Source organism: Bombus fervidus, chromosome 1 (genome assembly GCF_041682495.2).
Source record: "Bombus fervidus isolate BK054 chromosome 1, iyBomFerv1, whole genome shotgun sequence".
NCBI lineage: Eukaryota > Metazoa > Arthropoda > Insecta > Hymenoptera > Apidae > Bombus > Bombus fervidus.
The window spans coordinates 24,339,933-24,362,488 of record NC_091517.1 but is presented as its reverse complement, the minus strand read 5'-3'; the positions used below and the strand labels follow the sequence as shown (position 1 = coordinate 24,362,488).

At 33.1% G+C, this 22,556-nt stretch overlaps 1 protein-coding gene across 1 annotated transcript in view; it reads left to right on the top strand.

Annotated features, from left to right (window-relative positions):
- Window positions 1-22,556, top strand: part of Slo2 (slowpoke 2) — a 183,071-nt gene that overhangs the window by 143,136 nt on the left and 17,379 nt on the right. The window contains exons 5-8 of the mRNA XM_072022537.1: window positions 11,321-11,395; window positions 14,654-14,737; window positions 14,813-14,907; window positions 20,209-20,392. Coding sequence (XP_071878638.1) covers window positions 11,321-11,395; window positions 14,654-14,737; window positions 14,813-14,907; window positions 20,209-20,392 — 438 coding nt within the window. The remainder of the gene's footprint in view (window positions 1-11,320; window positions 11,396-14,653; window positions 14,738-14,812; window positions 14,908-20,208; window positions 20,393-22,556) is intronic.

The window sequence follows — 22,556 nt, the reverse complement described above, 5'->3', positions numbered from 1 at the left end:
TCGCTCGTCTGAAATATCTCGTTTCTCCATTGTCGCACGGAGACGTACGAATTTTAAATTAGGTAGTACTTTTCTTATTTTAGTACTTTATTTTAACGCCATTCGATATTTTAAAGAAAATAGCTAATGTAACATATAGTGGCTCAAAAAAGTATTATAACACTCGTAGACATTCCTTATGAATATATTATGCGTTATACAGAACATTAAAAAATGTTATTAGTACTGTAAAGACACCCGACTGTCGTGATTATATTGATAAACAAATTGAAACAAATCTAAAAATATATATATAAAAATTACAAGATATTTAGTACAAGTATATATTTTTATAGAGATGATACAAATATTTAAAGTACATCAAATTAATTATACGTTATATTAATAAGCCTCGAATTCAGTAGAATCATCTTTGACGTTTGTATGTTTTTTACTAAATATATTTGAAATATAGTTGAATACTCGGATTAGAAAATTACCGATAAAAATTATAGTATCTTCTATACTTTAAATAGAATCACTCATTTTTATCAAATAATTCTGATACTATATCTTGAGAGTTGGCAAGAACAATTACCTTATCTAAAATATATGTAATATGAAAGTAGACTTTTAAATCAAATTGCAAATATTTCAAAACATGGTACCTACATCAACATGACCAAACACTTAGCTCAATTTTTCATATATTAAATCCTAATAACAAATTTTCACAGAAGATGCTCAAATAAATACATTAACAGATTTCATTCGACAAGGTACCATTTAGAACCTAATCGATCGGATGCCATCTGTAGAATTACATTTGTCCACAGGACATCCGCCGATGAATTCCATTTTCCTTGCGACTTTTTCTGTGCGACGATAAAGCAGCGAGTTATTTTGCACGTCTGGCTTTCGTATATCTCTCTTGGTCGTTTTCCTCTCTATGTTTTTCTCTCTTTTCATTGTTTGCTTATGCATGGTACTCGGTGTACGCTGGTCCAATCGCCAACCGTTCCGCTGCTGGCTGAACGAATTAGGCTAAATAAAACGGAAGTCGAAGGTTCGCGCTGACTGGCATTGAATAGCGTGGTGTATGTAACCGAGAGTCAGAAAGTTAGAGATGCCAGTTGGCTGACTAGCTAGAAGCTTTTCCAACCAATTTACTGGCTTTATAGAGGGTAGCTTTTTCCTACTTTGCCACGGATTATAATTTTTTTTTTTTTTTTTTTTACTGTAGCGAGCCAGGAAAATTCACAAAGAGCTCTCCTCTTTGTTCGGTAACTAAAAACGCTTCCTAGGAAGGAGAGATTTTGCGGCAAGCGCGAAATATTTGATTCTTTATACGTATTCTGACGAAACATTCCTAAGAAGCTCGCTTTTATTTTACGCGTAATAAGAAAAATTCAATTTAGCCGTCTGAAGTCCTCTTGCGTTTCCTTTTCGTTGCTCTCGAGAACATTCCGTTCAGACAACGAAATTTTCTCTCCACCCGTAAGGATCACTTCCTGACTGATTATGTGTTTCGCTTTTAAAATTTCTACTTTGCTATAATGATCATTGTGATTTATTGTATATTTATGTGTATGTATGTATAGTCGGTCACAAAAGTTTACGGTGTCTACATACATCTATTGAATTTGAAATATCACAGCGAAGACAGTTCTGCCAATGTTTTTAGTATCAAATTTTACGTTAATTGAATGGAGCCGTGTGTTTAAAAGAAAATAAATAAAAAGAAATAACACATGTTAGAAACAAGATACATCAGATTTAATTTAAAGTACAAGACAGATTTAATTTAGCCGTTGATGAAATGATCGTGATTTCTGCTGTAAAAAATTGATTCTCCGTTTCTCTCGATGAATCGGACACGCACAATTCAATGAATACACATAGATTTTTTTGACTGACTGTACGTGTTATTTAGATTATACTCGTGATAGATATATTTGTAATAAAAAATTGATGTGATTTTTGTTCTTTTACGTATTCGAGTTTTCGAGCACGAAATTTTAACACCTTCCTGCTTGTCGCTCAGCCTTCTCGTCGTTCTGCAATTTCGTCCTGATTATTTCTCAACTCGACAAATCGATAACGAGCTATCATATAATAAATAGATAAATATTAGTGTGAAAACGATTTTTCTGGTTTCTAGCCTGTCAGACTCGATCGAGTTATAAACATCCTGCACTGAAAGTTTAGGCACGATCCTCGAGAAATATAAAACCAATGCAATTTCACTGGTGCAATACAAAATTTTGCAAACTTCGGCTCGACTTGACGGTAGTCACAAAACACGTCGGCTTCTATTCAAAAGTTTTTCCTTATTTCGCTTCAAAAGTAAAGCGGGAAATCTGTAGAAGACTTACGAACGCATGGAAGTTCGACTTGAGTAGTTATACCTAAATTCCAATTTCATTTCTGGCTGCGAGCACTTTTGTCGAAAAAGGACGTTTAAGAAATCGAATATTTTTATTCTATAACGATCGCTTCGTTGATTTTTCGCGGTCCGATGTGATTCGAATTAGACATATAACATACTTTGCCTTCCAAATTTATGGCATAACACTATTTATAATTTATATGAGATATTCATTTTCCAAAAGGATATTGTTTAATACACAGGTATTTGTAGGGAGATATTTAGAGTTATGCGAGCTAAGGCTAGTAAGATCTGGGTTAGATTTAAATTAGGTTCGAAAGTTTGAAGGTTTGCTTTAGGACTCGAAGAAATAAAAAATATATATAATGTGTCACGCAATTAGTGTCGGTTTAATGTACTTCCTGTACGATTAAAGACAGAAGACTTGTTTCGTTATGATCTATTTCATAACTGTCACGATACATTTACAAAATTAATTCTTTCTTTCTTAACACGTTCGTCGTCACGTTGCAGATATCTATGCGACGGGTATACTTCCGTGGGAGCCCTGTGGCTCTTATTGTTCGAGTTAATTAAATATACGATATCATATATAGGATATACAACATAAAAATATTAAAAACACATTATACCATGCTTTTTATTAATTTATATTCTGGATAATATATTACATTATTCTATATCACATGGTATTCGTTAAAACATTCCAAACACATTTGGGATGATTTTGAGCACTTCGAACAATAGTTATAGACTCCGTCATCGCTATTCTCCTCACTTTCAAATATATTTTCACGCTGTTTACTGAACATTCTGAGGAGGAAGAAATCACCGATGTACGTCTCACAGGTATGCTTCTCGACTAAACGAAAGATCTGAGATATCTGCCATCCCTCGGAATACTCTAACTGGAAAGCTTATCGCTTTCTCCGTTTCAGAAATAAATAATCTTTTATTTATAATATTTCGAAGGGGATAAACAATGAATCGAAGGCAATAAACGATGAATTCCTGGTTGTCGCTCAATTTACATTCTGCGTACCGGCGGTCGGATTTGGGCCCCGCAGGAAACAGCCGAATCACGCTGGGCGACGAACGTGTTAACAAAGGAGGCGAGTCCTCGTTTCTTCCGCGATTCCTTCCGCGAAATTGCTTGAGAAATCTTATTTATACCGATGCCTATTTGTTCAAAAAGATGGATAATATAGATAAGAGAATATATAGTAAGAGTCTAAAGTATAAAGAGAAATAAATTATATACAAAGAATATTAACTGTATGATAGTAAGTTAAAAGTTCAGAGCCATATTATTAGTGAAAAACGTAAAATAAAAACATTTCTTTTTTAACTGCATATGCAAAGCACCAAGAAGCACAAAGTATAATTTTAGTAATAAAGAGAGAAAATTCCATTCTGTATATCTGGATTGCACGGATCGTTACGTCAGAAGAAAGATTACAGCAATAAGAGTTTGAACTTTGTTATACTATTTAATTTCTTTTTTTATCGCCTTTTCTCAACTTTCAACCGATTCCGCGATACCATTTACTTTTATGTAAGTACGTCTGTTCTACTCTAAACTGCAAATTTAATATACAAATTTCTGCCAAAGTCATGACTATCGGTCAAACATAACGTCTAACAGTGTCTACTAAACTGTTGTATCTTGTACTTCTGCTTGTTTAAATGTCGTGGAATAATCATAACCAATTTCTAGAATTACTTGCATGGAGAAACGTTCTTGGTTGACCATTCAGCTACTAACGTGTCACAGAAATGAAAATAGTGAAACCTTTCAGGAGATTCTCTTAGAGATCAAAGGCTCTTCTAATGAAAATGATACCAAGTATGATTCTATTCAACTGTCATTAGATTATGGAATTCATATATATATGCCTTTGGTGATATTCAAGGAATATTATGACGTATAATAATAGTAGTTTACTTTCAGACAAGTAAATTCAATCGGCAGTAATTTGTTTAATCAAACAATGACTAAAATCTCCTTCCGATAGGTGGAGGTCTACTTTAAATGATAGTGGATCTACGTTATACCTAAAATAACGAATAGGATGGAATTGTACGTCACACTTAGCATTCGACATTCTTCGTCTACCCTTCGTTGATATACGAGGCCCAATTTCGAATTTCTTTCTCGTTAATCAATTTTACAATTTATTTAATTCTAATTCTTCGATAATTGACATCGATGCTTTTGTTTATCTCGTGTGAAATTCAACAAATAATCCCAACTTACTCTAATATCAGACGAAACACATTAATCATGAAATCGTTACTAATTTTTTGGATAATCCAACACATCATAAACCACATCGAAATTTATTCGTAAACTTCACAACTTCGCCGTGTGAAGACACAAAGCGGAAGCGAGTCGATTACGAAAGTCATTTAGAAATTACAAAGAAACTCATAAAACGCAGTTACTGTCATCGAGGCCCGTGAAATTATCGTTCACCGCTGGTGTTGGATTGTAACAATCCGGTTGCCTTTGCACGTGCAGGATCCTCGATAACATCTCTAACGATGTGTTGCGGTCGCCGATCGGTGGTAGCACGCTATTCGCTAATCGAACATTCCGGCGACCCGATTCGTCACGTTCTAACAACCGACAAACTCGATAACGCTACGTTGATATCATGTAAAACGCGATGATCGAGCTGCTGCTACCTATACGCATTCCGGTTATAAAATTCCAAAACACATTCCTATAGAGTTCTATGAAACTCTGATACCATACAGAAAATCGTCGATTACGAGAATGGGAAAACGATCTTTTTTTTTTAGTAGTCTACGTAGGTTGTTCTTTTTCTATCCACTTTTCTCTTGTTTGTTCCATATACTGTTGTCTTCCATTATTTTCATGGTTTAGCGACGTCATTAAAGATATAGTCGGTGTTGTTACGTTACTATTATTATTGTTATCGCAGTTATTATTGTTACCACCGGATGTTATTGTCACAGTTTCGGATTTATTCTCTTACGTATGTTCCACCCTCTATGGGAGCGTTTCGCCGATACTACTTGTCATCCCTGTTAGCCGCCGTTTCTTTTTAATATTGTCCGTTTTATGGACTGACGCGGCGATTTTAAATCACGAAGTTATTGTAGTTTGAACAGTTAAACGAGTGTCGCGTCGATATTATACTTCTATTCTACAATTATATTTAGAGTGGTGAGCGTATGAATAGGGAATGTTCGCTCATAAATTCAAATAATTGCATTATGAAAAGCTTCTCTTTCTTCGTTTTCTATAATATAGGACCTAAAGATATAGTTTCTGTGATCTGGAACGATATAAAGATCGAGTGGTTTCAAAATCTGTATTTCGGTTAACAATTACGAAGTAAATTAAGTTAAGTTTGATGCATAAATATATCCAACTAGAAATTATTTTCGATAATTCAAACGTAATTTGAAGATCCTAAACCAAATTGACCAGAAGACAAATCGAATTCTCTGACTTACGTAAGAATTATTTCGTCAATTTCAAATAATTATAAGGTAAACATTTGAAAATCTAATATGCAATCTCCTGCATTCATCCCCATGAAATATTCTAAGGAAATGCTTTTTCTTAATACTCTACAATACAACTATTCGTATCCTTCCGTGTCCTCCGGCACAATGCATTTGCATACATTCGAACTTTGTATCTGCCTCTGTAAAAAGAAACGAGCAGTGCGCATACACAAGATTGTACCTTTCAACAAACCACTTTCGTGTGATCGTTACACCTCGCTCGAGGACAATCTGCTTGAAAAGTTCTCAAACAGTGTCGACATGCTGGAAATCGACGAGCGATCTCTCGTATGACGGATTGTCGAGTTAACCGAAACAGTCCGTCAGAAAATAGGATTACCGAGAACCACACAGTTCCACGGCTTTCGATTCTACCTCGGAATTGCGAAGGAGGGCGTGCGCAAGGTCTCGATACTCCAAGTGACAGCGAATGCTCGGATATCATTCGACACACGCGAATACTCCAGAACATATACGCAAACGTTGTATTTTGTTCACGTACATTCGTTCACGAACACGATTGGTAATTGTGTATTTGGTCCGTCTCATCGAGGGGATTTCCACGTCAGCTTAAGGCTAATGATGGTTGAGTGGCTTACCGTTTTGAGAAACGATACGTGTTCGTATCTTCTTCGTTTAGTCACTAAGAGTCTTAGATCATCAGTTGGATAAAAGTAATTTAAGAAATGGATATAAGAAAACAGATGTTCGAATAAATTTGCCCTTTAATGCTAAGAATATGATGTGAAACACGAGCTTAAATGTATATATATCTAGTAATTCATTTCGTACTTGGAAAAATTCCAAAAATTTCGTATAAATTAGTATCCAGTTTAATTGACAAATAAATGATTCCGATGTCACCTATATTATTGTCTAGAAATTATTCTATATAAAAATTTAATAGAACGTTTGCGAATCGATACGAATAGAAATTAAAAGGTCGTTTTATAAAATTATTCACGAAATATCCAAAAATATAAGTAACAAAATGTAAATGCAACTTATTTTAAATTATAAACCCAATTTGTTCACACATTGTTCATTGTTTTAGATACACTTATTCGTTGTTAAAATAGAAAAAAAAGAAACAAAATTAAGGTCAACGAGTATTTTTATAAAATTACCAATTAACAAAAACTGCCCCAAATCCTTAATATTCGCCAATCTCTTTCCATTTACACACCTAACTACAATTGTTAAAAGAACAGTGTATGAACTGCAGAAAAGACCAAATTAGAAACGAAATCGGAATTCCTGTTCAAAAATCTGTCCATTGTTTTCGATAAATTTTACTTTGTTAAAACTTCGGCGACTGTAGACTGTAAATCTTTGAAAAATATTTTCGACACGATTTTCATCTCAGATCCCTTGACGCACTCTTCTCGAAAGAATGTTACATCTCCGCAACAACGTTTAATAGGATGTTTATGGTTTAGGGCAGCAGCCTTAAGAAAGATACTGCTTTCGTCGCGCGATAGACATTTTTCTACCGTGAAAATTGCATTCGCCTGCTGTTCGTAAATCTCCGGGGATATTAATAATTGCGAAATCCTGCAGGAAAGGTTGATCCAGTTATCGTGTGAGAGCACCGCTGCTAGATTTTTAAAGCTTTGATGAGCTTTCGAGAAAGCTGCTGATTTAGTTCGTAGACACTCCAGACTTAGCTATTTCGTTCCAATTTTATCCGAAGGTCGTTGATTGCGAACGGAAATTAATGTTTATTTATATCTACCAAACTTTAATTTTTTACTGTCTCTTGGCTTTTTATTTATACCTACATTTAGATTTTCTTTATCTGTTTCTACATTTAAAATTTCCATTTTCATTTATCAGTTTTCTTATGGATGAGATGCGATCGAATTTTTTTTCTACCTACATTTAGACCTTCTTTATTTATATCTACACCTAAAATTTGTATTACTCTTTACTAGTACTTTTACCAATAGATGAGATGCAAATAGAACTATAGATATCTAGAAAAAATACAGCCCACTGAATCACTTTCAACTAAATCACTAACCTCCCCTCGAATCCCATATTTTGTGAAAAATACATTGCAAATATTTATTATATCAATTTCTGTTCGTGAAACATTTGTGTAGAATCTTTATTCCTATTTCCTATTTCTACTTATACAATTATTATTGTCTCTTATATAATTGAAATCTTCTGTTCTTAAAAAGAAAAAGTAGTCTTTTATTATGTATTTCTTATTATTTATTCTTATTGTGTAATTGTTTAACAATAATAGATCAAAATATGTTTCAACTGTACACTTAAAAGTTATATTTGATAAAACGATTAAAAAATTCAATCTGTATCATAATTTTTATTCACTACTTATTATTGAATTACAAATTACAGACGAATGATGTACGTCAATGAAACCATCAATCTCCTCGTATTCCGATTTTCAAGCCACGAATTAAACAGTCTCTAGATTACACGTAGAAAGCTGTAATGCATAAAGGAGTCCGTTGTTGCACGAACGTCTCGAGAAGATCGTGTTTTCAAGCTTCTTCAAACGTAATATCGCTCGTAAGGGAGTATCAAGAGATCTCTGTCGCGATAAAATTGCTGCTTCCTCACAAATCTCAAAGATATACGCAGCCCATCGTTCTTGATTGTTTCTTTGATCCCTATTGTTCCAAGAAAGTAGATGCTGCTATAAGTCAAGAAAAGAAAAACAAATTTTGACCGTATCTGAAATTTTGTAACGATACCTTCGAAAAAGAGACTAAAAATAATACTTGAACAATAACAATAACGTTTGGTATCGAAACATTCTTCGTACATCGTATTTTTGTTTTTGGAATTTTGCATATTTTCAAGTTCAGCGGTATTAAATGTGAATAACAAAAAAAAAAAAAGAATATTAGGAAAACTTCAAAATTAGAAAATATTATTTCACGCAAGATTTATTAGGCGAAACTATACTAACGCATGTGTGTTATTATTCCACGTTAACGATACGATGTTAATTAGTTAATTCTTCGTACATCGTATTTTTGTTTTTGGAATTTTTCATATTTTTGAGTTCGGCGGTATCAAATGTGAATAACAAAAACAAAAGAATATTAGAAAAACTTCAAAATTAGAAAATATTCTTTCACGCAAGATTTATTAAGCAAAACTATACTAACGTACGAGTATTATGATTCCACGTTAACGATACGATGTTAATTAGATTATTCAAAAAAGGAAAGGAACTTGGTAAAATTTCTTCATTCGACGAATAAAATCATTAATGGATCTATCGTATAATTTGTAATTTATATAAATAAACGAAACAAAATTTATTCGCGCGTCAGATTTATTTATTAAATAATCTTTAACCAAATATATTCCTTATATCTTCGTTTGTGAAATTTACAAAAAGAAATATAATATGCGAAGGAAAAATTCTTACCAAAATTCTTCATCAGACAAGTATATAATTTTTGTATGCTCGTAACGAAGAAGTTTCGTGAAAAAATTCTACTTAACATCTTTAAACAATCCATATTTGCTCATATCGTCAAGCTCGAAATAGTCAACGACCAGTTTTCTTTACGCTTATTAATACTTTCTGAGGATATTTAGCTATTTAATAAATTCAACAAAGTTGTAGAAACACACATTCATCCTACAATAAGATAAGAATGTTAAATTATACACAGTTTGATAGCCTGCATTTGCTTAGAGTCTTACATTTGAGTAAAATTCTTGGTTTACACGGAAATTTCCAACTAGCGTGTCACAACGAGCATAAAGTCTGACGCGAATCGTATTTTGTATTAAATTGTTTCAATTTGGAGCTTTACGACAGCAAAACAGCAGTAAATTTTATAATACCGTGCGGATTTTATCTTTTCTTTTAGTTGCAGAAAAGATATTAACGAGCAACGTTTATTAAATACCATTTTGTATTTAGTAATTCTTAACTAAGCACAGGAATTAAGATTTTATCGAATTATTTTATTATTTTATTTTTAATTAAATTAAAGTATAAAAATTTAATTGAGAAATTTTATAAGTTCTAAAGATTGTACGTTAAGTAATTTATCGAGTTTTGATTGATATAAAAATAAAGTTGTTTAAATAAATCGTTTTATTAGATTATGATTATCTAAACTGCAAAATTTGTCAACGTTGTTTCAATAATTAGATTTAAATTAATCGTTTATTGAATTTTAAAAAATCTTCAAACTGTTATTGGAATTTATCCATCAAACTAGACGTGTATATTATTTGAATATTTCTTCGAGCTTTTTCAAACTCAGTGAAAGCTAAAATGTTGATTCATCTCTGTTAGCCAAATGACTATTTGGCTTGAAATTGTATAGGATATGTTCTCTTGCAGATCAGTGTTCTACGTACGACCAGATATACGTTGACAGGTCACGTTAAAAGATGTATGTACGCGGAGATGTGCCACAGTGATTTATGGATTTCACGTCGAAATGAACGTGTCGTTTGTTTCAATTAAACATGGTATTAGAACGCTTTCAGACAGATTCATTGAATACTTAATCAAATTGTAGTTGTCTTTAGCAATTTAATCCTATAATATTTACAAATTTAGTTTCGATACAACTTTTCGAAAATGAATGGAAAAGGAAAAATAAGAAAAGAATAATAGAATAATACAAATTTTGCGTCCATGCTATATTATAACTTAAACGTAACTTTTAAATAAAATAATAGACGAATGAAATATTAGGTCGTCGGAAAAGTTTCTTTCGTTTTATAAGGAAATAATGGATGCGCTACATTTTCCGTTTTATATTATTTGATCAAATTACGTATGATCCATTTTATTCTATCAGGATAAAGATCACAACGTTTGACAGATTAGGTTTCATGTTTTGTATAGAAATGCGTCGTTGTAATAGACAAGAAAGACACTTTTCGGACAACCTAATACATTTGAAAATTTTGACTATTTGAAAATTAAAAATTTTCACTAATTGTTTTATATCTTTATATATTTTCTATATCGTTTATATCTTCTTTTAAGCTTTCGACTTGATTTCCATCAACAATTCGCCGATACATAAACCTAATGTATCCGGTCGCGAAGTATTTCGAAGTATAAATCCGTCGATACTGTATTTCGAATAATTTTGCTAAACAAAACCATGCGATTATTGTAGGATGGTTTAATTAATATTTACTTATGCGAGTTTACCCGGAGACAGAATTAAATTGGTTTTCGGTAATTAACTAGGCACCTGTTGATTTAAAGTAACATTGTGGGAAACATTGACAAGGCCCGCGCACGCACGTATATTACAATTACTATAGAAGGATAGTGGACAGAAAATGCAGGACGGCTGTTCGATGTTGTTCATGGAACGTTCCACCGCACCTTGTATTTTTCTTTAAATTGTCGCTGGGTTTTTTGAGCTGTCTTCGTCATGTTCACAGGGAAACATCTGGCAGCAGCTTCTCTCTTTCCACTTCATCCTGGAACTAGTCAACACCATTCCGTTCACCATCACGGTGAGTCATTCAATCTCTATATTTTCTACACATAACTTGTTAACAATTTAACACATCCTTTTGCTTTGTATACTTTATGTTAGATATAAGATAGTAATACGTACATTTTTATATTATTTTTTAATATAGTGCTTGAGATGGATACATAAGAAAAGAGTTTAGATAGATATAGACAAGGAAAAGAGTTTAGAGTTTAGTTAGATAGATATACAATAAGGTGATAACGCCATAAGAATGAGACAATATAAAAAGCGTGATAGATAAAAAAAAATGTAAAACCGAAAACTCATCCAAAGCTGGAAGGCACGGACTAAGTAAAAAATAAATAAATAAATAAATAAAATAATATAATGTTTTTTTTATTTACTTCTTGTCGATAGAGTTTAATAACGTATAGAATCAACGATACATTGCTTCTCTAAAAGATATTAAATGAAGCAGAAACAAAATTACAAGGAAACAAGAAAATGAAATCGTATTTCACAGACATTTCACGAATGTAAAGAAAATATCGTAAGAATAGCTGAACAATTCGCCCATTACATTTTCCAAGCGTTGAGACAGAAGTACATAAAGCCATGAAACGGTTTATTAAGACGCGGCTTGATAAGAAAGAGAAAGGAAAAGGTTTCTCGGGTGTTTGGAGCCTGCGGCAGACAATAAAACGAATTATATCAACCGTGTGATTCCTTCTGAATTCCATTCCACCGAGAAAACCATAAAAATCTACCTGTTTTACGTTCCTTCTGCACGCAATATCAAAAGATTCTAATGGAGTTTTATTGATCGAATCTCGAACCACGATATATAGCCGATCAGCCGTGGTTATGTTAACGAGCTATTATACCGAAAGAGTAAAGAACTTGTTGCTTTGCATCGATTAGATGTACAATGTCGATGTCAATACAAATATATACATGCACGCTTTTCTCCGAACTACATATGTGAAACTAAAAGTTTATAACAATTGAGAACCACATAGAAAAATTGCGACAAGTAATTTTTTCGATCCTTGGACTTTCGCGTCGCTTAAATAACTAAAAAAAAAAAAAAAAGAAAATAGAAATTTCATACTTTATAATGTAATTATTTAATGATAGATGGGAAAAGAAGAAAATAGGGAAAGAAGGTAAAGGAAGGGAGCCTAGCCTCTAGTATGCTATTGCTCTTACTGATTCCAGAGCTCTAGAAAAAGTGAGTCGATATTTAACAAATTTCTGACTACTAATACATTCGCAATTTTAATCGAATAAATTAACGACCATGTTTAATGGCCGCAGAAATATTAATTTTTAATACATTGAAAATTCTTAATCACAATTGGAGGAATTTGGTAGTATTAATTTAATAATATCTCTTCAACGTGTAGGATACATTAGATTCGATCTTGGTGTATCGATCTGTGCCCTATTGGGACCAACCCTGATTTGAAAGCGAACAGGATTTAACAACATCAGAGGATTGAACAGAACGGAATTTAATTGGCTTAGACTCGTTAGTATTGTGTCACCTCGGTGACATTTCAGCAAGTCCAGTAAATCCCAAGTCATCGCTCCTTATAACTATAATCACTCGTAAAATATTTGTTCTATGGAAGGTAAATAAGTCTTGTTTTAAGAAAAAATGTAACTCGTTAACAATAGCCATACAATAGCCATTTTACAATAGAAATTTTACAAAATGATGTCTCTGATACGTGATATTTTCTACAATGTATACATGTTAAAGACATAACCGAATTATTGACTGTATCAGTTAACGATTTTGACAATCTTTTAATATTAAAATAATTATAAATTTTGTCGTACGGGTGAATTTATAAAATTATTGTTTTAATTAGTTTCTGTACGTCGAGTTTTAATATAAAATTTCCTTTAAAATTTGAAAATTGAAATTAAAAATTTGTTCTGCAAAAAACACCGTGCGAGATAAATTAAATAACGGGTTTAATATCAAACTATATATTGCGAAATGAAAAATTATGAATTAATTTTAAAATTATTATATATTGTACAATTTTTGTTGACTGTTTTCCGTACATGTACATGGAGATTCGAACAAAATGAAATGCTGTCTATATGGAACATTTCACTTAATTCGATAGTAGATTAAGAAGATGAAGACTCTCGATATACAATTATGTTTTGTTTTTGCTGCATTCTGAACAACATTAAAATAACGTAAAAATAAGTACAGTTTCATTTTTTAGGTCAGCATTTACATCACATGACAAGCTATTCGTGACTTTCGAGCGTGGCTTATACTTTTTTTTTTAACGAGTTTTATTTTTAAAAAGTCTATCATGAGAACTTCTTTTCCCTTTTACGTTAATGATCATTTACGATTATGATCACCTAACTGGCAGTCCATAAGCTTCAATTAACTTATGAGCTGATGCCAATAGCTCACGAACTTTCTAATTAATCACGTATCTAAACATTAATCACATTTTTATGTAATTTTAATTCAATTCACCAAGTGTGAAAATTACCAATTCTATTTCATTTCATATTTTAGCATATTTATAATTTGAAAATTTAGGATATAATATCCTTATTTGAGATTACAAACTTTTCAAATCGTACATTTTTTATTTCGAAATTTGTATTCGTCATCAACGAAATTTCTTACATAATCTCGCTTCCTTTCTTCCAAAGAAATGTTACATGGATGTATGAAGTATCTGGAGAAAACAGTGATGGACGCTAATTGCTGTCGCTTCGAAGCATGTTTGTTCTTCGATGGTAGAGAAGCGAGAACAATGGGCAAACTCATTATTCTTGCGTGCATTTACAGTTGCGTTTGCAAATATATATATTCGATGGAATGTATACGAGATGAGTCTTTCGTTTCTTAAATTAGCTTTCCACAAAAATTATTCTGTTTACAAATGATACATAAATACAAATTAAAATTAGTTTAATGTCTAGGCCCTCTCTCATGATAATTTATTAACTAATAATATTAGCGAATTGTACCGAGCGTGGACTACGTACTTCTGTTGGACAAATAATTTTATAATTTTATGATTTTATGTTGAACAAGACGATTAAAAATCACTATAAAATTTTTGTTTCATTACCAATTTTGTTACTGCTATATATAAAAATTTATTAATACCGATATAATTTTGCTCGTAATGTTAGTACGATTGTACAGGAGAGCCTTTTGGTAATAATTATATTAAAGGATATTTAGTTATTTACAGTAAATTATTACGCAGTAATGTTAGTAGCAAATTATTAATTATATTTTTAGCTACTTTATCCACCAATGCGAAATCTATTCATCCCGGTATTCCTAAACTGCTGGTTGGCAAAGCATTCATTGCAGAATATGTTCGTAAGTAATTGACATATACTACTTAGTATTAAATTGTTCATCTTCATCTCGTTATCATCGATACTCGTGTTTCAGAACGATCTACACAGAGCTATGCAAAAGTCCCAATCAGCTTTAAGTCAGCAACTTATGATCCTTAGTGCTACGTTACTGTGCCTTGTCTTTACTAGGTGAGTAAAATTATAAATTATTCTATTAATTTATTATTAAAATTCAAATGCAAGTTAATAATTTTTTTCATAAAAAAAAAAACAACACGTATAATGTCACCGTATTGTGAAATAAGATATAACATTCTTCAAAGTAATTTATTCAACTTAAAGGTTTCACGATAGACACTAAACACATAATCTTTTGCTTATAATAAAAAGAAAAATATTTTCGTAAATTCACCATACGTAAATTTCGTTTTCTAATTATAAACAAATAATATTTATCGAACAGAAGCATAATCATCTTGTGTAATGAAATAGTCTCTGTGTTTCCTTTAATAACTTCTGTTTTCTTCGATGCGACGAATGAACGAATTAAAATTCCGTCTTCGAGCTGGTCGACTTTTCTCTCGGTTCCTTAGCCGTTCACAACAATTATGTAAGTTTACCCAAAGCGCATGTTACGTGGCTTGCATACAAGTCATATTACATTATCCAAATAACGAGGAAACTTTGCCAATCAGGAACAGACGCTTCCATTTACGAATTCTCAGATTTCCTTGACGGTGTTACGACTTAGACAGACAAACAATGATCCTAGGCTTAATTTCCTCGATTCAAAGATTCTTCCATCGAATTTGCGACAAATCTTTATTATCAAGATACATCTTGATAATTAGAAAAAGATATGAAATTTGGTATTACAAAGGTAGTTCAGAAATTTCACGACATTTATTTGGAATTTTCTTTTAATCTCCATTTCAAATGATTATTCTTAACATGCAGTTCTCATTTTTATATAGGTGCAATACGAGATTATTATATTTAGTAAATGCAATTTCCAATTTTCTATCGAAACTCATTATACCATCCTAAAGGCAGTGCATTTGTTCGAGTAGGTACACGTTGCTCGAACGATAAAAGGCAATATTCCAGGAAACTCGAAAATTATCGATTAAAACCAAAGAATAACTATAATTTCGCTTACTTGTTAAATCTATAATCTATCCGGGATATTCTCTTAGAGGAATCAATATGATGTTTTATCCATTTAGAATGAACGACGATGTATATAATTACATCCGCGTAGGATTATTGATAATTCAAGATACCTCAGTGGACTAACACCAACATTTCGTTTCTCTCGTACGTATTATTAACTTGCTCCTTTGCTTGCGAACCACGAAAAGTTATCTTGACGTCGGTGTATTTATTATGCGAATGACGTCAAATAATATTCTATGCTTGAGAATTATGTAAAATTTCCTGCATCCATGTTATTCAACACCTGTATTTTGTATTATTTAATGAGATAAACGGAAAGTTAAGCAACCAGTGGGATAGCTATTCTCTATTCAGTACGTCGCGATGATCTCGACACCCTCGATATTGCTTTATCATTCAACAATTGCTATTGTTCGTTGAAAGAAATTTGGTTATGTAAGAAAGTAGAATAAATATCGGAGGTACCTTAACATTTGAACTTGTAGAGCATACATGCATACACGTACATACGTACAGTGTTTATAGACTCTATATATACCAAGCTTTTTAACTAAGCTTTCTTAATATATTCTATAGGTATGAATAACAAAGAAGATATTATATAAGTACACCGTAACAATAGTTATAAATATTCCAGTATGGCCCTTTATTCCGGACTACTCCTCGTCATGAGCCTTGTCATTAAATCTGCCGACATCGACGTCAATTGAAAGTTAAGATTTGTCCAAGATAGTACACGCCGAAGCCTACGTGGTAAAATCGATACGCAAAGGTGTTAACACGCGTACACATGCACATTATTGTACATATGTATGCAATATCCTCGTAAGGATTACGATCGCGCCACGAAGGGATGAAACTTGCCTGATTGACCCAGATCGCAATGTGGGACAAATGTTAATAAGTAATCGTGGCGGCTCGTGCAGATGGATTGGTATCGCCATCGATCGTCCTGATTCATTATTTACGGTGTAATTCTAGAACGGCGTACTTGTAAGCTCGCCCTTGCCACCGCGACTTGTTCGGATGTCCCCTATCTGTTGGCCGATCACGGCATTATTCGGAAGTCGTTTCTCAAACGGGGGAACGAGTTAAGGTGCACCTACTTACGTTGTCACGGTTCGCCTATGTTCGTTCGTTCCACAATGAAATATTTTGGGAACGCAGCCGTGGCATAGAGAAACGGCTACGTTTCAAGGGAAAAGATGCTCGAGTCGAATTGTTTCCGAACATTGAGTTTCACGAGTTTTGAAGAGTATAAATTAGTAGCTGAGAATTATCATGAATTATTACAATTTACCGTCGAATTTATCGAATTTGGTTTAATTTATAGAATTATCGATCAACGGATTCATTTTTTATTAATATCGAAGATTAACTTGCTTTCTTTATTAATATATATAATGAATTCGCGTTAAAGGAACAAGTTTTAAGACGATACAACAAAATTAGCGGAGACAAACGATAAGAAAAGATAGAAAAATAAAGAATGCAATAGTCCATAAAAATTTAAAAAACAGAGAACTCGATAATATAAACGAGTCAAACTCATCCTACTTACTGCGTGACGTATAATCTGTTTCGCGATCACGTATTTAATTACTGCGAAATGTAAAGCATTTGCGTTAACGTGTTCTTTAATTCATTACAAAACAAACCTGTTCAACCTGCCACGTTACATTTTTTATACGAAACAGCGAAATGATAACGTTAACCTGGTAACAGCGCGGCGAAATTATGCGTACAGCTTGCGCACATTCGTAAATAGCACGCGCCGGTTAATGAGCGAAATTTATTATCTTCTGGTCCGGTTATTGCGTCGGACCAGACGTTATCTATTTCACTGTCACTGCGAAAATCGCTTGACGTTCGCCTTACGAATGGGCTTGTCGCGCTTAGAAGATGTATAGTCGCCGCCACACTTCGTTAGAACGACTACTTGTGGAGTTTACAAGGAACAGGCTCTGCTTATAAGCTACATTTTCGGAGTTGAACGGAACGAGCAACTCTTCTGCACAATCAATATTGATAATGCGGCAGGGTTAGCGTGCCTGCGTTCTTGAAAATAGATAGAATAAGAGAAACGCGCTATAAATGACTCTCGTTACTCTGGACGAAATTTCGTTCAGAAGGTACCTACGTTCTTGTCTAAGGAAAATTTACTAAAGCTATTTGATCGCTCTATAAACGCGATGTTTTTATACAATTATTGAATTGCACAAAAATTCCTGTTCTTTATTATTTATTCTGCTATCTAAATCTATATTCGATATCTATATCTTATTTATATTGCTAAATGGCGAAAGAAATGTAAGTTTGACTTATATTATGACCTTCGAAGATCAGAATTTTTATTTCGAAACCGATCAGATCACATCGCGCATGATACACAACAAGATATTGTACTACATAATCCTTATAAATATATTCTGTAATTATATGGCGGAAGAACGATTATCTAGTTAAATCATGAAGTTGTAGATCTCGTGGCAAATCTTTTTCTAGGATCTGCCAATTCGTATTCGATATATCGGTAGCAAATGAAAATATAGATCATTTTTTTGTAATGTCGATTCTATTATGTGGTGAATGTAGCTTCCGAGTACCAGAACGTTATTATCCAAAAAATGGAAAAGTTTTCGGAACACGGGCGAAAATCAAACTATAGTTTAATCGAGTCGTGCGAATTTACGCGGCATGCGACCAACTATCTGCGTACCACGTTCATAAAAATTCATGTGTTTTGGATTCATGTGTTTAACGCTCGTATGAGTTCGCGCATTTAGAAGCCAGAAGATCGAAATGCACACGTCATTAAGTATGCATATACAGGCAAAAATTTTGTATATATTTCATTGTTCTGACGAACTATCGTTCCAACAGATGATACGTTTGAAATTTGTCAGAGCACGAATCTACGGCAGTTTAAATCATCTTAACAGTTTTTACGTATCTTCTGGAAAATTAAACCAGTTATTATATCTCAATATAAAATCTGAAGGTATATCGATCGACGCGAATTTACCTGCGGTATCGATACCACACTGTGGGAGTAACTGGAATCGTAATAAACGTGCAAACGATTTTGAGAAACAATGCGGTTTTGAAACGAGGAACGAGTCCGAAAGCGTGAGGATAGTTTGGATATTTGTTGATACACATCAACGCATTCGAACGCGAAACGAAAGTCGTCCAATTAAAAAAGCAATATCGTTCCTCTTCTCTCGCTATTCAACGTTTCTTTGTTTCGTTTTTTTTTTTTTTTTTTTTCTTTTTATTTCGGTTGATTCGCCAAGCAACGTTTTCGAATGGGAATACTAAATCGCGGGTCAAAATGCGCAGTGAAGATTCGTACGCGCGAATCAGGCTATTTTGTTTCAACGTTTCGTTTGAATTTCGATAAATAATATAAGGCGAATATTGTCTTGAATCGGTTGAAGGTCCAATTGATCCATTCTATTCGATAATGATTTTTACACAGAATATTTTACGTTAGCAAATGTAAGGAAAGCGAAGGAATTCAACGTTTTAAAATTGTTTGCTTTTTTTTGCTGAAAAAGTAAGCACGTTGATAAAGGGTATTCCTTTGAGGGAAGTAAATCTATCAACTGTTAACAAAACTAATCGAAAAAGCTTATATTATATTGGAAGAGTTGTAAAAATAAAGAAGATAAAATTGCTGAAATCTCTTACCGTCGAAACGTTGAAAACAATTGTCTGAAAGAATTCTTAAGTATTTCTTTAAATCCTGCGATTACATCTTACGCGATACTATTAAATTTATTTTAATTTAAAACACTTGATGAAAACATGAGAAGGTATTTGAAATACATCTCTAAATAAAAAAGGACTCATTATACAATCACCTCGTTATAGTATAAAAATAGTTGGTTAAACACGAACAGAAAGAGAAAAGACCAATTCGCACAAATATAAACTCGATACAGATATGAGAACGAGGCCGCATGCATAATACGGACTGCTGTCGTTTGTAAATGTTCTTCGTTAGAAAGAGTTCGCTTTTACCAAACGAGGTAAACGTTTTTTTTTTTTTTTAACCTCGACGTTTCAACGATCCTTTTGCTTTCACGAGGATGAAAGGACATCCGATGGTACCCCTTGATGTTCGAGAAATACGAACTACTAATTGTACAATCGGTTCCAGCCGACTGTGAAACATACATTGGCCGGTGTAAGGCTTGAATTATTCTCGTGTTCGTAAATTATTGTCTCTGAAACACGGTGACTCGAATGAAAGGTGAAATCTGTGATCTCGTGATTCGTAAAACGCGTGTTTTAATTTGCCTGTTTCAGCGTATGTGGGATTCAACACTTCCAGAGAGCGGGGCACAGGCATCTGAATCTGTTTCAAAGCACATATTACGTTGTAGTCACGTTTTCTACGGTCGGCTACGGGGATTTTGTACCTGACATTTGGCCCTCGCAGCTTTACATGGTCATCATGATCTGCGTTGCTCTCATAGTTCTACCTACTCAGGTATGTGTTATGTTTTACGAATCATAGTTTTACGGATATTTCGTCTATTTCTTAATTAACCGCGAGGAAACCGATAACACAATAATATATCAATAGCTGAATTTCATATTAATGTCTCGTGTTATACGTGATAACTGCTTTAAATTATCTAGTTTAATTTTGCGTTCGTGCAGAACGTTTTTACGACAATTGACACAATTTTCCGCTGTACGAAACGTCAGAAAGACAGGAAGTGTTCGACTATTACTTTCTGCTATTCTAGCGATATTTATCGTCCGGAGAGTAACCAGTCACATGAAACTTTATTTCCCTTTTAACGACGAATGTTACGACAGAAACGATGCGACGCGTCCGTGTGCTGACGATCGTAGAAGCGCTATCGATTTTCCCCTGATCATTGTCCGACGAAAATCGAAAGGCAGGTGATGGCGCGAGACTTTTATATCCAAGAACTTAATGGTCGGGAAATTACTTGAACTTAATGGCCACAAATTCCTATACAGCAATTGAGATATCAGAAACTTAATGTTGTGAGATTCGATACGTAATATGAAACTCCATCTCTTAATTGTTTGAATTTTATTTTATTCTCAATGGATATCGTTGCGTTATAGTCGACTATAAAAATTGTGAATTAACTTTATGCTGAATTACTTAATTTTCTGAATTAATCTTCTTATATTTCTTATATCAAGTTAATTAATTTGAGGATATTTAACTCTGATTTGTATTCTATATTTTATACAACAGAATGGTGAAATACTTAAAATACAGAAAACAAAGGACTAAGTTTCATCGATCGAACGATCTCTTTAAATTTGCTGAAACACAATTTTTCTAGATTTCATGAGTACGCTATTCACCGCTGCGTCATCGTGTCAAGTGACACGACGTTGAATTATTATACATAATCTATATTTAATAAGCCCAGTTTGGAATTCAAATGTGAACTAAAGCGCGATATCGACACATCTCTCGAGTTCAAGTACACATAATCCTTTTTACGAGTGTGCTACGGTATAGTAAAACAAGCGAATAAGTACTTATATCTTGACTAAACTAAATTTAACTAAACTCGACTAAACCGAACGAAATTAAAACACTAAAAGTAAAAAGTAATCTCTCTCCATAGTTGTGTCATCGATCGTTACGTTAATTAACGATTGAATAAGCAAATAGCTAATAACCGTTAATATAGAATGTTGTTTGAAGCTCTGCGAATGGTTGCAATGATATAAAGTCAGCGATGTATAATACGTATACCGCTTCTATAACTGTGAATGTAATTGTAAATGAAAGGTGCAGCTAGTTATTATCATAAATGACTTCGCTACAGTAATTAATCTACGATATACAAGTAAATAGCGTCGCATACAAAACTCATTGCCAGCCCTTTGTGTGTTTATGAAAGGATTCATAAAATTTCGATGTGTAGCGTGTAATCTAATTAATGCTGGTCGGTAACAAACGTTTAATTAAATCCTTTATGATGGCGGAAGCTAACCTAAATACCCTATCCTACTTGTTGACCGAAATCATTGACTAATGACAGTAGGAGATATCAAAGGCTAGCTACCGGTTGATGGCACAGATTGCGATGACAGCGATAAACGTGCGATTCAGCCGCCAGGACTGTCGATGACGTATAATATGCGAATGTTCTGATAAAAGGAACCCTTAGGATACAGATACGTCTACATAATGAATTAAAATTGACAGAATTTAGCGACTTAATATAATTTTCGTAATGTAGTGTTGTTATTTTAATCGATATTTTTCAATCTGTTGTATCGATCTCAAATAATTTTTACGGTGTAATTATAAAATTACGATAATTCTTCGAACGATGATATTGTTTTATTCGACATTTAGTTTGAAATAAAAATATTTCTTTGGGAGAAATGTTTCACTAGAGCGACAAAAGCATGCAAAGAAAAAATAAGTATAGCAATTTTTTAAATTGTTGGAATTTAAGATTCATAAAATCTCCCTTTAAGTGAAAACTCTAGAAATTTGTCAATATATTAGGTTGTCCGAAAAGTGTCTTTTCTTTACAGACACGTCTTTTACAACGGCGCATCTTCCATCGGCATCAGTGCAAAATGTATCATACGTAATTCGATAAAATAATATAAAACGAAAAATGTTGCGCATTCGTTATTTC